The following is a 19,664-nucleotide window of genomic DNA, read 5'->3' on the forward strand; positions in this document are numbered from 1 at the left end:
GCTGCTACTGAAAATGCACATATGCTTCCGTTAAACACTATGATAAATACAACTATTGTTCAGAGCCTTTACTGTTTAGTGTAGGAGTTGCAGCAGAATGTCCTATATCTTCAGGACTAGGCTTCTTCACCAGCCATATCAGCAATGCCAACACCTCTTGGAAAATAGTCTGTTAATGAAATATCATGACTGAGCTACTAGTGAAACAGTGAGTCTCAAGGGGAATCTCATTTGTCTTAACTTGGTCAAACGTTTCTGTCATCATGGCTGTTGGTTCTGTAACCACTCATTTTATGCTTTAGCAAAGACTCATCTGGTGGTAGATATACGAATGGTTGTTTGTAAACTCCCAAAGGAGTGTTATTCTCGATACTTACATTTATTAAATAAGTATCACCCGATCATACTTCTCAACCTCTTAACGCAAGAAAGCTGGACAATGTCTAAAATAATGAGAGGGACAAAAGCCCAAAAATAGGGACAGATTTTAAATATTGTTCTTAAAAACTTAGAAAGTACCTAAAATGAAAGGGTTTGTGTTTGCATACATTTTCTGAAGGATATGATGCCTGAAACTCAAATATATGTTACTATTTAAGGACATCAGTCCTCAGTGATTTGCTAGAAAACCACAGATTTTATGAGGACTAGACCAGAAATGAGACAAAAATCATGACATTCTGTGAAAATCTAAATAGTTGAGAGGCATGCACCTGATTTATGGCATTCCCTTGATAGTTTGTTTTATTGGTAAGTCTGACATCCTTATGGAACTGATGGTTACTGGGATTAATGTTACCTAATGTGCATTACTCCAGTAAGTGTGTTGGTTTGTAAGTGCTAACTACTTAGGTAAATGTTCCTTATTTCAGCTGTTTATCCCTTGTGTGTAGTACAGCTTCATTTAGTAGTCATGTTAATACAGTGAATTAGTGCCAGGAGCATTTCATGATTTGCCCTTTAAGCTTGTTCCTGGGGTTCTGTAAGAACTGCTAAGAAATTTAACAGGCATGTAGATTGTTCGAATTGAGTCTGTATTTCTATTATCCTCAAAGCTTTATTTATCCTCACTAAACAAAGATTTTTGGTATATCTTGAGCATGTCATTAAACTGAGTTTATGTTGTAATTACATATTTTTTTTTTTTGCACAGTGTTGTATCTAGTATGACAGATGTGATCCTCGCCCGTATCTACAGCCAGTCTGACTTAGATCAGTTAGCCAAGGAGGCATCAGTTCCAGTGATCAGTGGGTTGTCGGATATATACCATCCTATTCAGATTTTAGCTGACTACCTTACACTTCAGGTATACAAGTCTTTTAGACCCAGCCAATTGTGTTACTGTTGCAAAATCCAGTCAACTGTTGAGCAGTAGAGTTGCATAGTTGAATAAAGTAGTAAATCTTCACCACATATTTATTCAAGATGATGTCGCAGAAGGTTACACAGTGCAAAGTAGTTCAACTGGCAACATGACAGGCAAAGAGAGTTTTTCTGTGTCTGATCAGCAACACTAATATAATTATGTATGTGAAGTCCCTCCATATTCCACTTGTTTATTTTCTGTTGTTCACAAGCCTATACTTGCCCTGTCTGCTTATTTATTTAATGAATGAATTAATTAATTCCTTACTTAATTAATTAATTAATTAGCATTTGTTCACCAGGGAAGTCCGACTGGGCAGAAAAAAAACTTTTCAGCAGAGGCCTGCGGAGAAAAGCTGCAGAACAAATATAACATGAATCCAGAATGAATGATATTACAGTTGTTATGTTGTTGTTTGTCTTTTGGCTTTTCCCGGTTAGGGGTCGCCACCGCTAATGATTGGCAGTTGTTTTTTTTTTTATGGTGTCGAGTTTCCAGCCCGACACCCAACCTTCACCCCCATTCAACGCATGTCTTTTGAACGCCCACTTGACTGCGGGGAGGACATGCAGACTCTATACAGAAGGCACTCCCAACCCAAGCCGAGAATCGAATGGGAGAACCCCTTGCAGTGAGGCAACAACGCTACTGCTGCACCACTGTGGATACATGTACAAAAATTGTATAGACTCAAGACATTGAATATTTACAAATAAATATAAAAAATAATTGTACAAGAATTGTAGTGATAGAAAAGTCAAGAATTGTTCAGGTAGAGAGTGGGAGAGATTAAAAAATTAGAGCTGGATTTTTTACTTGGTATTACCAATGAGTGACAGGGTAAGGATTTTTTTTTAGGTTAAGCAAGAGTGTAAGATAGAGACAGTGAATGATGAGGGACAAAGGTTGTTAAATTAGTGAGAAAAAGTAGCCTCATACAGTGGTATTTTATACGGTGTGGGGGTATTGTATAAGTTAAAAGAATTATGCCATTTTAGTTCATTGCTATTAGTCAAAAAATTGTATTTAAGTTGTGAGAGGGTATCCAGGGGTTGAGCAAGAACAAAGACAGCAATCTGATGGGAATTTCTTAAGATCAGTTTTGAAGATGAGCAGGTTATTAGTTAATATCATAGGTAGGTACTAGGCTATTGGCCCAAGGGCCTACGTAAGCCTAGCCAGCAAGGTTCCCTAGCTTATTAACAAACAAAAAAGAGAAAACCAAGGAGAGAAAGTACTGCCACTTCTTTTATTACGATTCCACACACCAATAACGTAATGAACGCCTTCAATTACAATTGCGTTTTCGAGCCAATAAGCATGGACTTCATAAGATAAAAACCATTTAATCTCATTTGTCTTTTATACAACTTCCCAAACTAAAACCCAATAAAAACCTTTTATTTCAAATTCAGTAAGCAAATCAAGTTCCACCTAGTTAATTAATTATTAATGGTAAAACAATTCATTTTTCGTTTAAAATCAACAACTTATTAAATCATTCATTCATTTTAATATCTTGTAATTATATAAATTCATTTAAAATGTTTTTTTAAAAACAATATATAATATAATATATAATATATATACTTTAAAAATTTTGTTACATTTCAATGATGCATTCTAAACAATGAAATAAAAATATCCCAAAATTTCATAGCAACAGTGCCACCTTCTGTTTTTATTTAATATTGCACTTATTGTGTTTTTTCCTTTTACATTCTAGCTGCTCTTAATTTTAATAGGGGTAAAATGGATATATATTCATTTAATCCAGGGGCTTTGTTCGCTTCTAGGGTTAACTGCCACCACAATTCCCTGTAACCTACTATTTCCTCCCAGGGGCCTCCTCTAATGTCACATTTAACCTGATCCAGGACAAAGAAACAAAATTTATATCCCTCACATATCTTAGAATGTCTAAACAATGCATTAGTCTCTTTCCCCTTTTATATATCGTAAATGTGTTCATATATTCTTTTCTTGAGGGTTCTCTCTGTCTTGCCCACATAAAAGGAAAAACATCTTTCACAAATGGCAAAATATACTAGGCCTCTGGAATCACAGTTAAAGTATCCCTTACTAGTTAGCCAATGTCCCCTGCTCTCCAAATAAATTTTTTCCGTATTCATTATGAATTCACATTGTCTACATTTCCCACACCTAAAAGTCCCTATTTTTTCCTTGCTATCCCTTTCTCCTTTTCTATACAAATTATTTTTTGTCTCCAGTATTCCTTTTACACTAATGGAATTCTTAAAGACCACCTTAGGTATCCTTTGACAAATCTGTGAGGGAGCCAAATTTCTCCCATTCCTTTTGAAATATTGCCTTAACATTTTTGTTCAATGCATTATATTCTAAAATGAGGGCTTGCTGGAAGTCCTCCCCCAAATCTACCCTCTTCTCATTACTAATATTTATTCCTTCTTTTTCTCCCAGGATGGGCCTACATTTGTCTATTCTCCCTCTTTCCACTTCCATTCTTAAATTTCTAATGAACTCCCTAGGGTATTCTCTTTCTAAAAACATTCTTTCTAATAGGTCACATTCTTTTATAAAATCTTCATCATTACTGGTCATTCTTGACCCTCTGACAAACTGTCCTTTCACTAGATTTCTCTTACAATATATTGGGTGAGCACTATTAAAATGTAAAAAGGAGTTTACATAGGTAGGTTTCCTATAAACTCTAGTTTCCAAGGTATTATTTACTTTAAGAATCTCTATATCCAAATATTGGATTTTTTTTCTGAATTTATAGATGTAAATCTAAGGAAATCAGTTGTTCCCTGTATATATTCAATAAATTCCTCCAATTTATCTTGGCCCCCAGTCCAAAAAAAAATATTATATCATCTAGGAACCTTTTGTATAACTTCCAATACCTCACAAAATTGGAGTTGAAAATATGCTTTTCTTCCCAATTTGCTAAAACCAGGTTTGCAAAAGTAGGTGCACACCATGGCAACTCCTTGTATTTGTTGAAAAAATTCACCATTGTATGCCAAGAAGTTATTCTTTAACACTAAATCCATTAAGCCTGTGCACACTACTTTTTCTTCTATTGTCAAAACCTGGTCCCTAAAAATTTCTTCTTCAAACATTTGTATGCCTGCCATATAAGGAATAGACCCGAATAAATCTACTATGTCTATCGTTACAAATAGTAGATCTTCTGAATATAATTCTGACCCCATTTGCCTAAGCAAGTCCCAGGAATCTTTCAATATAGCTTGCTTGTTAACCCATATGTGTTTTGTTTTTACATCCACAAACTTAGCTAAGGGGGTGGTTTTTGAACCGTCTGCTGAGACTATTGGTCTTAATGGGGGATCCATACTATCTTTGTGAATTTTCGGTATTCCGAATATGACAGGTATTTTAGGTTTTTGAACTTTTAAATATGAAAGCATCTTCATCTCTATAACATTCTCATTCACCATATCTTCCAAAATCATGTCTATTTTCCTATAAGCTAAATTAATTTCATTTCTGGATACAACTGTATATTTTATTTCATCCCTCACAATTTCATTCATTTTTCCTTCATATAGAATAGCATCCATTAATACCACACCCCCTCCCTTATCCAGCTTCATAACTCTAATATCTTGATTGTATTTCAATTCTTCTAACTTATTATTTTCATCTACATCTAAATTCATTTTATATCCAACTCTCTTTTCAGCCTTTCTAACTTCTTTTTCCATAACACACTAAAAATTCCTTAATTGTGTGTGAATGGGGGGGGGGGGTTAAAGGTGGATTTTTTTACCAATGTCTTTTGTTCACTTTTTATAATATTCTTATTTTTCTCTTTATCTTCCTTATGATATAGTAATTCCATATTCATTTTCTTTAGAAGGAGTTTTATATCTAAAAGTGTTTTCACTACATTACCCTTAACATATGGGATAAATTTGAACCCCTTCTCTAGAAAACTGAAATGTTCCTTTTCTAATTTGGTGTTACTAAAATTGTAAATAGTGAATCCATTCAATACATTTCTACTACCTATTATTTCTATAGGGGGCAAGATAATGTAGTTTGTTGGGCGGGGGTATCTCCCCCTCCCCCCCCCATGTAAAAATTTTCATTATATCTCTTTTGTGGGCCCAAATCTCTTCCTTCCCTAACTAAAGGGGGAAACTCCATTTCGTATTCATCTTCAGTCCAACCTTCAAAAACCTGTTTCTGTCCAGGTTTATTACCTTGTCTATCCATTTTCTTATAATTATTATTATTATAATTATTATTTCTATTGAATGTTGGTTTCGGATAACTAACATGATTTTCACAATCTTGTATATCTCTTCTTAATTTCTCCATCTTCCTATCCACCAAACTCTTACATTTTACATCAATATCTTCTTTTAATTTAAAATATTTATATCTCTCTTCCCCTATTTCAAAAATTAAATCTTCTTTAATGCATGCATAAAGTTCATCAATCTGTTTCTGTATATTATCTAAATTTCTATTATTTTCTTTAATAATTAATCTAATAATATCTAAACCACATTTATTAAATACATCAATCAATTCATTGTGAAAAGTGGAACCAATTTGCACATTATTTGGATATTTCCATGTTCTCAAACCTTTCGGAACAATGCTCCGATTTATACATTCTTTTAAATAAGCGTTCTTAATAACAATAGTTTTATATTTATACATAAGTTTAGAAATATTGTCCAATTTTTTACTGTAAGAATCCGAATTCTTAGCCCCTTGATGGGCGTCACAATTAATTTTAAAATAATATTGTTCTTTTAACCAGTCATTCATCTCCTTGTGTTTGAACATATTAACAGTACCTGAATTTAAACATCCGTTATTTTGTTTACTGCCTTAGTTCAAATCCACAATATCATCTGGACTGGCATCACAAAAAATCCCTGGCATAGCTGCGGGGTTAAAGCTGTAACCATTCGGTTCTTCTAGGTTGCCGGTCGCATACTCAGTGCCAATGAGCTCCCTTTTCCACTTGTGCTTTTGTAAGCTGTACCCCTTATCGCCGTTTCCATTTATAGAGCATGCCTTTGCATCCTTGTTTGCCATAGTTTTGCATAGTGGTGTCAATAAGTCAATAAGTTCTGTTAGTTGTCCTATGAGTTTTCTAGACTGTCCACAATCCTCACTTCCAGAACTTCTAGCCAGTACCTCCTTCTCCATAGCGTCGCCAACGTCAACTAAGTAATCCAAAAAGCGAAATCTCTCCCTAGCTTATGCCACCCAGCAGAGACACAGAAGTGATCCCGAGGTGTATTTCCTATTTCCCATCCACTCATCAAGATTTTTCTTGAAGAGTGCTAATGAAGAACTTTGCTTGACATAGATGGGTAGCTTGTTCCAGAGTATAGGAAGTCTCTGGGACAGGAATCTATCACTCCAGTGTGTCCTGTTTATTGTGGTGAGAAGGTTTAGGTCCCAGTGAGAATAATAATACTTTCTGCATTTAATTTATTTATTTATTTTACATTTGTTAACCGAGAAAGTCCGACTGGACACATGTTCTTTTTCAGCGGAGGCCCAGGGAGAAAAACTCCATGTACACAATAAAATATTACATTAGACAGTTGATATGCAGTTAGATCACATGCAATCATATATAGAATCCATACACTTTTTCTATTAATAATGCTGTTGAAAAATAATACCCTAAAAAGGAGTTTAGACATCAAATACTTCAGAGTATTTGGGATATATATACATTATAAAATAGCTGGTAGGATGAAATATGTATAAATGATAGCTTGAATAGGAAAGGTTCTGGGGAGAGATGATGGGTATAGATAGGGAAATAATGAATTGAAAGTGGAGGGGCTGATAGAGAGTAGTAGGTAGTAAGGTCTAAAGGTAGGGTAAGCAGGAAGGTTGCAGACATATAGAGGAAGAGGAGTAACTCAAAGGTTGTAAATAATAATAGTATTGGTAGGTGTGCTGTACATAAAGTCAGTTGGATATAGGAAAGGAAGATAACAGAGGGAGAAGCAGAGAGATGTAACAGGAGAAATTATACTGGGAAGTAGAGTAAGGAAGGAGAAGAAGTGGGATGGGAAATAGAGTGAAAGATGTACTGATAGGCTGAAAGTACTAGTAGCAGATTAGTCTGGGTTGTTGCAGTTACATAACCAAAGATGCTGAAGATGGGATTTTATGGCTTTTTTGAAGGGGGTGAGGGTAGTTATAGTTGTGATATTGGGGGAGAGGCTGTTCCACTGCTTAGCAACAGAGTAGCTGTAGAGGGAAGTGCCGGTGGAGTTATTGGTTTAAGTGCTGTAAATTGAGTATAGGACACCTCCTGATGAGTGACTGGATTTGTGAACATTAAGAAACAGTTTGCCTTGTGAGTACAATTGTCTTTATTTATATAATGCTGAATCCTGTCAGGGTTGGGCATTTTTGTGGATTGTGTGCCATAGTGTGGGATATGATTAGCTGAGAGTAGGGAGGTAATGAGGCAATTCAATTCCGACAGTTTAACTAAGTAGTTGTTCTCTTTTCTTGTTGCCTTCTATCAATGTTTTTCAGTACAAATTAATTTACTTCAACAAATTTAAATTTTTTCAGTGATTTCTCCACTTTGGGTCTCTTTGGGAAGCAGTTTCAGCTTCTGCTCTTCACTCATTTTATTTGATTTGTGTTATTTGCTGGTACAGCCATGATTGCATGCTGTCTCTTCTTTTGTCAGTTCAACAAGACAGCCAGAGACCACCATTAAGGGAAATGAGTCCCACCAGGGACCACTGTTAGGAGACAAGATTTTTTTCTATCACAGTAATTAGGGAAGTGTAAGCCCATCAATGGAACAATGCATTATGATGTGATATGAATGTCTTTTGTTTATTCTACCCACCATGAATGCAAAAGCAAAGACTACAAGGAGGAGAACCACTGAGATGAGGGGGAGAGAGGGGCCAGAGGTTTTATTTCTTCTTGCTCCTCATTCTTTATGTGGCTTTTGAAACCCTGGAGCATGGGATCCTGCAAGAGTGCCTACAATTTTATTGTTTCAGTAGCAGTATATGCTAGTGGTTTGACTCTTATCTGTTGAGTCACACTCAGTGGGTAGTGTTAGGAATTATTTTTTTTCTGACTTTCCCTCATTGAATGCAAGGTGCCCCGGGCACCATTTTAACCCCATTATTTCTGACAGTTTACATGTTGCCTCTAAAGAAAGTCATAAATGGGAGAGGAATTCATTATCAGTCATAAGCTGATAAACTCTGCCTCTCCTTCTCTCAGGAGTCCATGCCTGATTTTACTGTTCTTGAGAATGTTTGGGCAGTAATATGCAGTGGCTGGTGCAAAACCACCTCAGACTCAACCTGTCAAAAACGGGTGCATTTTTAATACATGCTACCATCTGTCTATCACATTGTTCTCTACTTTTCCCATTAATCACCTTTGAAAGAAATCATCTGGAATTTATATTTCATGTTTGTGATATGACTATTTTACCTGATGACAGGATGATGCTTGGGACTAGGTTTTAGCTGTCATTAGGACATCCTATTACTTCTCAGAGCTATGTCCCAGGTTAAGCACTTAATACCTTAATAAAGTTGGTGATGGTGAATCATGCTGTGGTAGTGTCTCTTGTCCTTTACCTATGCATAATGGTTGGTGACCTGGCTGATCTGTGGCAGGTGCAGAGTTCCACTGTAAGACTACTGACCATCACTCTTAGTTCTAGTCATGTTATGCTGATCGTGTGGGATCTGCACTGCTTACCAGTTGTAGCCAGGTGTATTTTAAACCTAACTCAAAACAAAAAAGGCCAGCACTCATGAGAGAGGTGATAACTGACTTTTATTGTTATGAAAGTCAGTAAACAGTCAACAGACCAGGTTCGGCCACAAGCCTTTATCAGTGTATAACACAAACTGCAAGCTGATTAAATTTAAATACTAAGACATCATAGCCAACAGATACATAGCCACCAATCAATGTTCAGCATTATAAATGTTAATTTAAACCAGGTGAAAAAAGACCACCCAGTCTAACTATCCAAGTTTTTTATTTTTTGTTTAAAATGTTGTGCCATCCAGCTTTGAAGTTTCTGTTCCCATGTACCTTGTCTATAATAATAAATTTGAATTGGGCAGTAGAGTATTTGATGGTATGTTTATATAATGCATTAGTACTAATCGTATTCCTAATGTTACTAAGGTGTTCTGAAATGCGTAATCAAATGGGTCTTTAAGTCTGACCAACACTGAACTGCTAAATATACCACCCAATCAGTACTACAATTAGCAAAAATCTTAACATTGAATACATGAGATGTATTTTTACTAGTGAATTCCTTCGTTTGACAAATATGTTTACAAAAAGAACAGTGGCCACACGAGAAGCATCCCACCAATATTCCATCATCTAATGTGCCTTGAATAGTATCTGTGAAAAATGATTTGTGTTTGTAATGATTAAAAAATCCCCCCAAAGTTTTACCTCTCCTGAAAGAGAAATGGCATCTGGAATCCAAAAGATTATTTAATTGTTCATCAGGAAATAAGATGTCCCAATGTTGTTGCACTAAGTCCATAAAACAAAAAGTATTGCGTCCATAACTAGTAATATGTCTGATAGTCCTATCAGTAACCTCACTCTTGGATTGATACTTCAATAAGTCAGTTCTATGTAAAGATTGTATCTGTCTGCTGGCCTGAAATATATGTGACTTAGTATACCCACATTGACTAAACCTTTCCATCAGATCTTTCTCTTTAGATTTAAAATCTTCATTGTTAGAGCAAGTTCTCTTAACCCTCATAAACTGGGGTTTTGGGATATTTCAGCTAGTATGTTTTGGATGACAGCTAGAGGCATGGAGTAAGGTGTTAGAATGAACTAGTTTTTGATAAAGTGCGGTTTCTGAAGTCCCATCCTGTTGTCTTTTTAAAAAGAAATCCAAAAATGAAATACATTCACTGTCATAATTAGCTGTGACTTGAACCCCCACTTATTTTCATTTAAATATTGCACAACATCTAATAAATATTCAACATCAGCTTTCCAAACCATCCAGCAGTCATCCAAAATATCTATTTCATCCAATAACAAATTATGGCTATCATCATAGATGATGATACATAATCATATACATGATCTGCTGTTCCAAATATCCCATGGAAAGGTCAGCATAAATGGGAGCAAAAGATGCACCCATGGCCGTACCTTTAAGTTGTAAAAAAACAACTACCATTAAAGTAGAAGACATTCTTAATGAGAACATGTTCTGCCAAAGAAGAAAGGTATTGAAGCCAGGACTGTATCATGGAATCTTGTTCAACCAATATTCCAAGGCAGAAAGCCCTGTCCAATGAGGAATGCTTGAATATAAAGAGGTAACATCAACGGTGCACATAATCCACCCCAAATCCAATTGAGTGTCAGACATTATATTGAGAAATTCTGTAGTATCCTGTATACATGCCCTCACTCTTTTTAACAGTGGCTTCAAATATGTTGTCAAAAAGGCTGATAAGGGCTCGTTAAGAGAGCCAGTACCCGAGACAATGGGTCTGCCTAGTGGTTGTGTAGCATTCTTATGAATTTTAGGAAGAAGATACAAATACTGTGGTAATGGATCTTTGACCCACAAATGATAAGAGTTTTATTCAGTAATAATTCCTTCACTGACTGCCAGCTGTAAAAATTCATCAATTTTGCACTTAAACCTCGATGTAGGGTCAATGGACTTGGCTGTATAAAATCGGCCATCCTTCAACTACCTCTCTGCTTTGGCCAAATACATAGACAAGTCTATGACCACTGTGGTCCCACCTTTATCTGCAGCAATGATTACTATGTTTTTTTTTTTTTAGGTTCTCTAAAGCTTTAAATGCAGATGTAGTCAAATTATTCAAAAGAAACTTTTTATCTAATTGACCACTAAAATGTAAATCTCTGAGAGGACATTTCTGAAAGATATCAACATGTTTATTTATAGGGGGAACAAAAGTAGATCTTTGAAATTTTAAATTCTGTGGAAAGGAAGAAATTGTTTTGTTATTGTCGAAATACAATCTGAGATTTAACAAAATGTTACTCTCTTCCGATGTGAAAAGAACAGGAAGAACTTGTCTGCCATCAGAATCCAATTCTCTACCCCACAGAGACCTTTTTCCAGGAACCAATGTGGAGTTAAGAAATTGAGATTCAAAAAGTTACAAGGACCTTTCATGGATTCACAGGGAGAGTTTTCTCCTAGAAGCAGAGGGGGAAATAACTGTTCTGGAAGATGCCGCCCACTTGGCAGAGGAGGTCTGCAGAATCAAGGATCTCGAGATTCCTTCTCAGACAGACCCTTACAGTGCTCCTGAATGGTTGCCTGGCTGTCCCTCTATGGAGGCTGTCAGGGGGTACCTATTATTGCACCTAGACATCTGCCTAGCCATTACAAATGACTGTTGGGTGCAAAGGATCATATCCAGAGGAGACTTCATTCCCTTTGTCAAAACTTATTTTCCAGAGAAAAATCTCCCCATTGTTCCACCCAGCAAGAGGGAGTTTGCAGTACAAGAAATCACAAAGCTGCTAGAAAAAAGAGCCATCCAGATGACCTCACCAGACCAAACAGGATCTGGAATCTACTCGACGTTCTTTTTTTTTCTCTTTAATTTTTTTTTTATTATTTTTTTTAAATAACATCTTTTAAAAACAGTACATGAAAAAAGGAATATATAACATATATACAATCTTAAAAACTAAATAACTTCATAACATTGTAAACTATATACATTGGTGTCTACCCAGATTATGACATAATTGAACATGTGTGAAGAATAAATCATAATATCATAATATCATCAATTTTTGTCCATTTTCTCGAGTATTTCCATTACTGTCATCCAAGGGTTGTAGTATGATGTAGGTCTGCTGGTTCTGCTTTTTTAAAGTAGAGATTTCCATAAGTGCAACTGTTAAGGCAACATTTTTGAATTCATTGAAGGCAGGAGAAGTCACACTTTTCCAATGAATGGTGATGATCTTTTGTGCTATAGCTAACAATGTCCAAAGGATTGATAAATCTTTTTTGGAACACACTTGGGTATGGGTGAGTTAAATAGGCTCACTGACTTAGTTAATTGGAAGTTGTCATTAAAGATAGTCTGAAAAAGATAATGAATTTTATTACAGTACACACACTGAGGCATTTACATTCATAAAAAATATGTTGCCAGTCAACTTTTAATTTTATCTCACAACCCCAACATAGTTCCTCATTGGCAAATATTAATGCTAATTTGTGAGATGTAAAAACATTCAAGTAAATAATTGCCAATGAATTGATAGTGTTGAATGTTTTGATGATTTAAGAATATTGTTTTATCATCGTCAGATGGGGGAATGATCATTTATCAGTGTGTAATAATTCCACTGTGTTTTGTTATGGTATTTTTTTTGTTTTTTTAATAATTTTGTAAATGTTAGATAAATAACCATTACCTTGATAGGGTTGATTTGTAATAATTTTAAGTATTTGATAAACCTAGGGGTGTCTTGTCTAACATAAGTTTGCGTTAATTCTGTTTTATTTATAAGATATTGATCCATGATTTGAAGAAGTAACCAGAAATCCTTATTTATTTTGTATTTATTTATTATTTGGTCATTAGATAAAACTTTTCCTAACACTATTAATTGATGCCAAAAGAATAAACTTACCTTTTTAAGTGTATTCATTTTATGTGTTTGGAAAGTTTCAAGATTATTAGATGTAAAGGCTATTGAAAAGATTAGGATCTGCAGGAGTTGATGCTTGGATTTTTATTTACAAATTTCTTAAAGATAAATAATGTAGAGTTTATATATTGCCATAGTAATTTAATATTTTTATTTTTTAGGATATAGTCTTTAAGCAACCAGGTAAGGGAGTTTGACAATATGAACAAACAATCTTGATTGTGAGTGTGCTTATATTCTAACCAGATCTGTTCATGAATTTGTTTCCATATGGGAAAGTAAGATGTGTTTAACCATAACATTATATTTTTTAACAACAGAAGATATGACATATGTCTCAATGTCTGGTAAGTTTATTCCTCCATCTATCCATTTATTCAAGGATTTATATGGAAACCATAGAAAGTTTAGTTTCAATTTATTATATCTTTGAATAATATGTTTGGGGGAGAGAGTGAGAAAACTTGTATAAGGTATAGCACTGTGGGAAAAACTAAATCAGGAATAATCTATCTCCCATTGTAAATAAGTGTTTATTCCAGTTGGACATCATTAGTTCAATTTTATCTAGTATTATATTGTAATTAAGTATAAGTGAGTCATTTAAATCATCTAATAGGTAAATACCTAGATAAGGAAGTTTGCCATCTGTTACTATATATTTAGTGAATTTTTTACTTATGTACTTTTTCTTACAATTGGATACTAAGATTTTTGTTTTATTTTTATTAAACTGTAACCCTGAAATATTTTGATAAACAGTTATAGAATTAAATAATGCTTATAAGGAATGATTAGTATCAGATAAAGTCAGAAGTATATCATCAGCAAAGAGTTGGAGTTTTAAGTTTAATACTCTATTAATTTGTATACCTTTAATTTTTTATCTAATCTAATATTGTTTGCAAAAGGCTCTATCAGCAAAGCAAAAAACAAAGGTGAAAAAGGACAGCCATGCTTGGTCCCTTTCATAATTGAAATGGGTCCTGATCTATGGGAGCCTAATTTGACATATGCTATAGAATGTTCATATAAGGATTTGATTACTGTATTAAAAGCTGTAGGGAATCTATATTTATTTAAGACTAAAAATAGATAATTCCAATCAATAGAATCAAATGCACTATTGATGTCTAGGGAAATTATGGTTAAATCTAAACCTCTAAGTTTGTTATGATTAATTATTGTCAAGATTATTTTAACATTATCATATGTATTTTTTCCTTTTATAAAGCATGTCTGATCATCATGTACTACTGAGGGAAGAAAATGTTTGAGCCTGTCTGCAAAAATTGCCATAAACATTTTCTAGTCTATATTTAGTAGGGTTATGGGCCCATATGAAGAGCAAAGTTTTTCATCAGTTTTTATTATTGGGGGTATTAATAAATATTTCCAAGAGGGAGGTATATTTATATCTTGTTTAACTGTAGGGTATACTTTTAAAAGTAAAGTTAGGGCTTGGTTTGGTAGTAGTTTGTACATCTCTGGTAATATGCTGTCTGGACCAGGAGCTTTGTTTATCTTGAGTTTTTTAATTTGTAATTTTAATTCAGTCATGGTGATTGATTTATTTACAATATTTATTTGTTCTTGTGTTAACTTGGTAAAAAATATTTTTGTTGAGGTATAGTTTAATATCTTTGAAAGATCTTGAGGATTCAAAGAATTACATGTATTGTAATGAAGTCTAAAAGCCTCCATAATGCTATTTAAATCAATAATTTTCTTCTTTGTGTGGGGGTTATATACCTCTTTTATTTGCTTAATCTTTTTTGTTCTATTTGCAAATTGTCTCTGGTAAGCACAGTTTATAGTACAAGAATTTAATTTGATTTTCTCTAGGTTAAACATAATCTTATGATGTAATATTTCAGAGTATTTATTATTAGTTTGAACAATTTCTGGTACTAGATCTGTATCACCTTTTTGTATTTCTAGTTTAAACTTGTCTGCTTTGTTCTGATGTTCTACCATATCTTTATTCCATGTTTTCTTTTTATTAATATACCAAGATAAGACTTTACCATAAGTATATGCTTTAAGGAGTCCCAAATATATATATTTTGATATACCCTCTGTATTATTTACTTCAAGGAAAGTTTTTATTTCTTTTTCATAAAACTCTTTAAACTATGTCAATTTTGTTATACATGAAGGTATTCTAGTGATAGGGCTTGAATGAACTGGTATTAGGTCTGTCTCAAAAACTAATGCATTGTAATCTGACAGAGGGCAATTTATGACTTTAACTCCTTTTATGTGTTATCAAATCATGTGACACATATATCCTATCAATTCTAAAATGACAATTATGCCTATGTGAGTAGAAAGTAAAAAATAGTGAATTTGAGTCTTCGAATTCACCAATATCCTTTATGCATGATGTATCTATAAATTTTAAAAGTGCCTTTGATGTGGGAGGTTTTCTTCTTTTAGTTTTTGAATCTGTATCTTTATCATCTGTTATACAATTGAAACCTCAGGCTAATATTAAACTGCCCTTTGTTAAATGTATTATATCTTCAAAGTAATGATTAACTGTCTTAATCTGGTGAAAGGACAATTTGTAAGAGGGTCCAGAATGACAAGCAAGGACGACAAATTTAGAAAGGAATGTGATTTATTAGAAAAAATGTTTTTAGATCGGGAGTACCAGTAGAATTTGTTAAGAATTTAAGAGATGAAGTAGAAAAAGGAAGAAAGGACAGATTTTGTCCAATTTTAGGCATAAGAGATGAAATAAGTAGAGAAGGGAAACAAGAAGAAAATTTTCAGCAGTCGCTTGTCCTTGAATATAATTTACTAAATAAAAATATAAAAACTGTGTTTCAGAGGGAATGGGATAGGTTTAGGGCATTAACTGACTTGGAAGGGTTACCAGAATATTCCCCTAAGGTAGTTTTCAGGAATACTATAAGTATTAAAGGAATTTTGGAAAAAAACAGGAACAGTATGGAAAGGTCAAATGGAGCAAGAACTAAAAAGGGAACTTTCAAATGCGGAAAATGTAAACAATGTGAGTACTTAATTAATAAAGAAAAAGTATTTATAGAAAGTAGAGAAAAATGGGTGAATAGTAAAGGGTACTACAGCTGCGAATCCAGGGGTTTAGTATATTTGGCAGTATGTACAAAATGTCCATCATTTTACGTTGGAAAGACTGAAAGAACCCTGAAGCGACGTATATATGAGCATATGTATGAGGTGAAAAAAGAAAAGGAAACAAACGCACTATTTAGGCACTTTAAGACTTGTTCAGAAGCAAAATTTCAATTTTTTGTCCTAGACCAAGTGAAATGGGATATTAGAGGGGGTCTCTGGGAAGAGATTATAGCCTACAGGGAACTGTGGTGGCAGGTGAATTTGGAAGCAAACAAATCACCTGGTTTAAATGAATACATATCTATTTTGCCCTTATTAAAAATGAGATCTGCTAAGGTATAAAACACAAAACACAAAATATAAAGTGTGTTTACAAAAAGTTGACAGCAAATGGCACCAGAGTCAATATAAACGTGAAGTAATGGTAAAAATCTCTTTTTGTATGAAACAATTGTTTTTAATAAATAAAATTTTAACTTATTTAATTATTTATGTATTAGAATATTTAAATAGAATATTAAACATGAAGGAACAGTTTTTAACAATTTTTTATGAAGTTTACATGAATTTTAAGTGAATTATTAAAACGAGAGCAACATAATGAATTATTAATTAGGTTTGAGGCTTATTTGATGATTTTAAAAGCACATTGATAATTGATTGGTTAATATTTTTTAAATGTATATAAAAGATGTATGGGTTTGTTTAAAGTGTTATCTGATGAAGTCCATTTGGACGAAAACGCTTGTACTAGGAAGGCGTTCATGTTTTGGGATAAGCAAATTTCATTCGTGTTCGTGTTGTGTGGATTGTCATTCATTATACATTAAAGTTGAGGTGGTTTAGCTGTCGAGTCTTACGCCTCCTTTTTTCTGGAGTTTGGTGAAATTTGGTTCGCTACATTTTCTTTGGTTGGTGCATTTTGCGACATGGAAGCGGAGACCGAGGCGAAAACCCCAGGAAGTAGTGATAGTGGCCAGTCGAGGAAGGTCATTGGGCAATTAACGGAGCTTATTGATTTGGTCACGCCCCTGTGCAAGACTTTGGTGAACAAGGAACCAGAAACAACGTGGTATATGGTGGAAGAGCAAGGAAATGAAGCGTTTTTGGGTCAAAGAAGTAAGCGGAAGAGAGATAGAAGGAGCGCTGATAGAGCGAATGAAGAGAGTGAAGAACCGAATGGTAGCAGGTTTAATCCTGGTGACACTCCAGCAATTTTTCGTGAAGACTCAGAGGAAGTGAGATTTAAGGACTTGCTCAACAAAAGTCAAGCACAGCAAAGCCGTGCTTCTACAGGTACTGTAAAATCAAGCAAACCGATTGATTTTAATGACTGGCTAAAGAAGCAGTACGCTTTTAATGTAAATGAAAATGCCCCTTTGGGTGGGGTGAATACAGACTCTTATAGTAAAAAGGTTGACAATATGTATAATTTAATGCACAAGTATAAAACTATTGTGATAGAAAATGCATATCTAACTGAATGCTTGAAAAGGGATATTGTACCAAAAGGTCTTAGGACCTGGAAATATCCGAATAATGTACAAATTGGATCTTTGTTCCATAAGGAACTATTAGTGGTGTTCAACAAATGTTGTTTGGAAATTGTTAAGCTTATCATTAAAGAAAATGAAAGAAATCTGGAAAGCCTCAAAGTTCAGATAGATGCTCTCGATGGTTTGATTAAAGATGACTTAATTTTTAAAATAAGTACAGAAAGAAAGAAATATTATGAAATACAGGAAGATGTTGAAGAAAAATGTAATGTCTTAATAAACAGAAAGATGGATAAATTAAAGAGGGACATACATGAGTATGAAAACCAGACTAGTTACCCTAAACCTTCCTTTTATAGGAACAAATACCAATACAATAGTATTGATAACAAGAAGAAAGTAGGAAAACCTAAAGAAAAGGATGAAGGTTTTATGTGGGCTGAAAATGGATATGAAATGGATTTCCCACCCCTTGGCGAGCCTAGGGGAGAAAAATGGCCGGAAAAAAGGTGGAATGAAAATTTTCACCAATGGGGGGGGAGAAGGGGGAGGGGGAGATACATGTAAATGAGACCCCCGGTCCCAATAGTAACATTACACAGAAAGTAACTAGTAAACATATAGAAAAGGATGAAAGTAACGATATAGGAACATCAAGAAGTATGGAACTAGGTTTAAAAGATATTGTACAAGGAAAGGTGATGGGTAAAAATATTGTAGCAAATGGTAGTAGGTACACCTCTGATGGATTCACTATTTACAATTTTAGTAAGTTAGAGCTGGAATTCTACCACTTTAGGTTGCTTGAAAAAGGTTTTAAGTTTATACCGCTCACAAAGGGTAATTCTACCCAAACATTAATTGATATGAAACTTTTTCTTAGAAAAATGAATTTAGAGTTATTATTTCACAAAGAAGGTATGAATTCAAATGTAATAGATAGGGCGAAACATGAGAAACAATTAATAAAAAAATCTGTATTTAATCCACCTATTCATATGCAGTTAAAGAATTTTGAAAATATTATGGAAAAAGAAATTAGAAAGAAAGAGAAAACTATGAAGTATCATGGGACCCACCACAACTTGTACCCAAATGAATACTATATGTTAGAGGAATTAAAAACTAACAATGATATTAGGGTGATGAAACCCGATAAGGGTGGGGGGATAGTTGTGATGGATGTTATGGTATATGATGGGAAGATGAATGCAATATTAAGAGATGAAGTTAAGTATGGAGTCGTGTCTAGGAATGAAATTTACATGGCTTATAAGAAAATTGACAACATTTTGGAAAGTATGATGAATGAAAATCTCATTAACGTCAAAACTTTAGAATATTTGAGAGTGGACAAGCCAAAGGTGCCTGTGATATTCGGCATTCCGAAAATTCACAAGAATAGTTTGGACCCACCCCTGAGACCTATCATTTCAGCGGGTGGGTCCAAAACTAATACTCTAGCTAAATACGTGGACTTTAAAGCTAAACATGTATGGCTAGAGAAGGAAGTAATTTTGAAGGACTCATGGGACCTGTTGAGATGTTTGAATGATGGTATATACCATGAAGATTTAATCTTAGTAACTATAGACATAATTGATTTGTTTGGATCCATCCCATATGGGGCAGGAATGTTAATGTTTGAGGAAGAAATTTTTAAAAACAAGAAACTGACACAAGAAGAAAAGGTGGTGTGCACGGGCTTAATGGATTTAGTGTTGAAAAATAATTTTCTCACTTTTAAAGGGGAATTTTTTCAACAGCTACAAGGAGTAGCAATGGGGGCAGCCTGTGCACCCACCTTTGCCAACTTAGTTCTTGCTAACTGGGAGGAACAATACCTGTTAAAATCATCCTATGTCGAAAATTGGACCCTATATAAAAGGTTCCTTGACGACATCTTAATTTTTTGGATAGGTGGCTTAGACAAATTAAGTGAATTTATTAAATATATAGGACAGACTACAGATTTCCTACAGTTCACTTATAATTATTC

General features: G+C 34.2%; 1 protein-coding gene across 1 annotated transcript in view; it reads left to right on the forward strand.

The window, feature by feature from the left end:
• Nucleotides 1-19,664, forward strand: part of LOC122802617 (ornithine transcarbamylase, mitochondrial-like) — a 479,979-nt gene that overhangs the window by 202,164 nt on the left and 258,151 nt on the right. Inside the window, exon 5 of the mRNA XM_044072308.1 lies at nucleotides 1,154-1,307. Coding sequence (XP_043928243.1) covers nucleotides 1,154-1,307 — 154 coding nt within the window. The remainder of the gene's footprint in view (nucleotides 1-1,153; nucleotides 1,308-19,664) is intronic.

This window comes from Protopterus annectens, chromosome 5.part0 (assembly GCF_019279795.1).
Source record: "Protopterus annectens isolate FY-2018-M chromosome 5.part0, PAN1.0, whole genome shotgun sequence".
Classification (NCBI taxonomy): Eukaryota; Metazoa; Chordata; order Ceratodontiformes; family Protopteridae; genus Protopterus; species Protopterus annectens.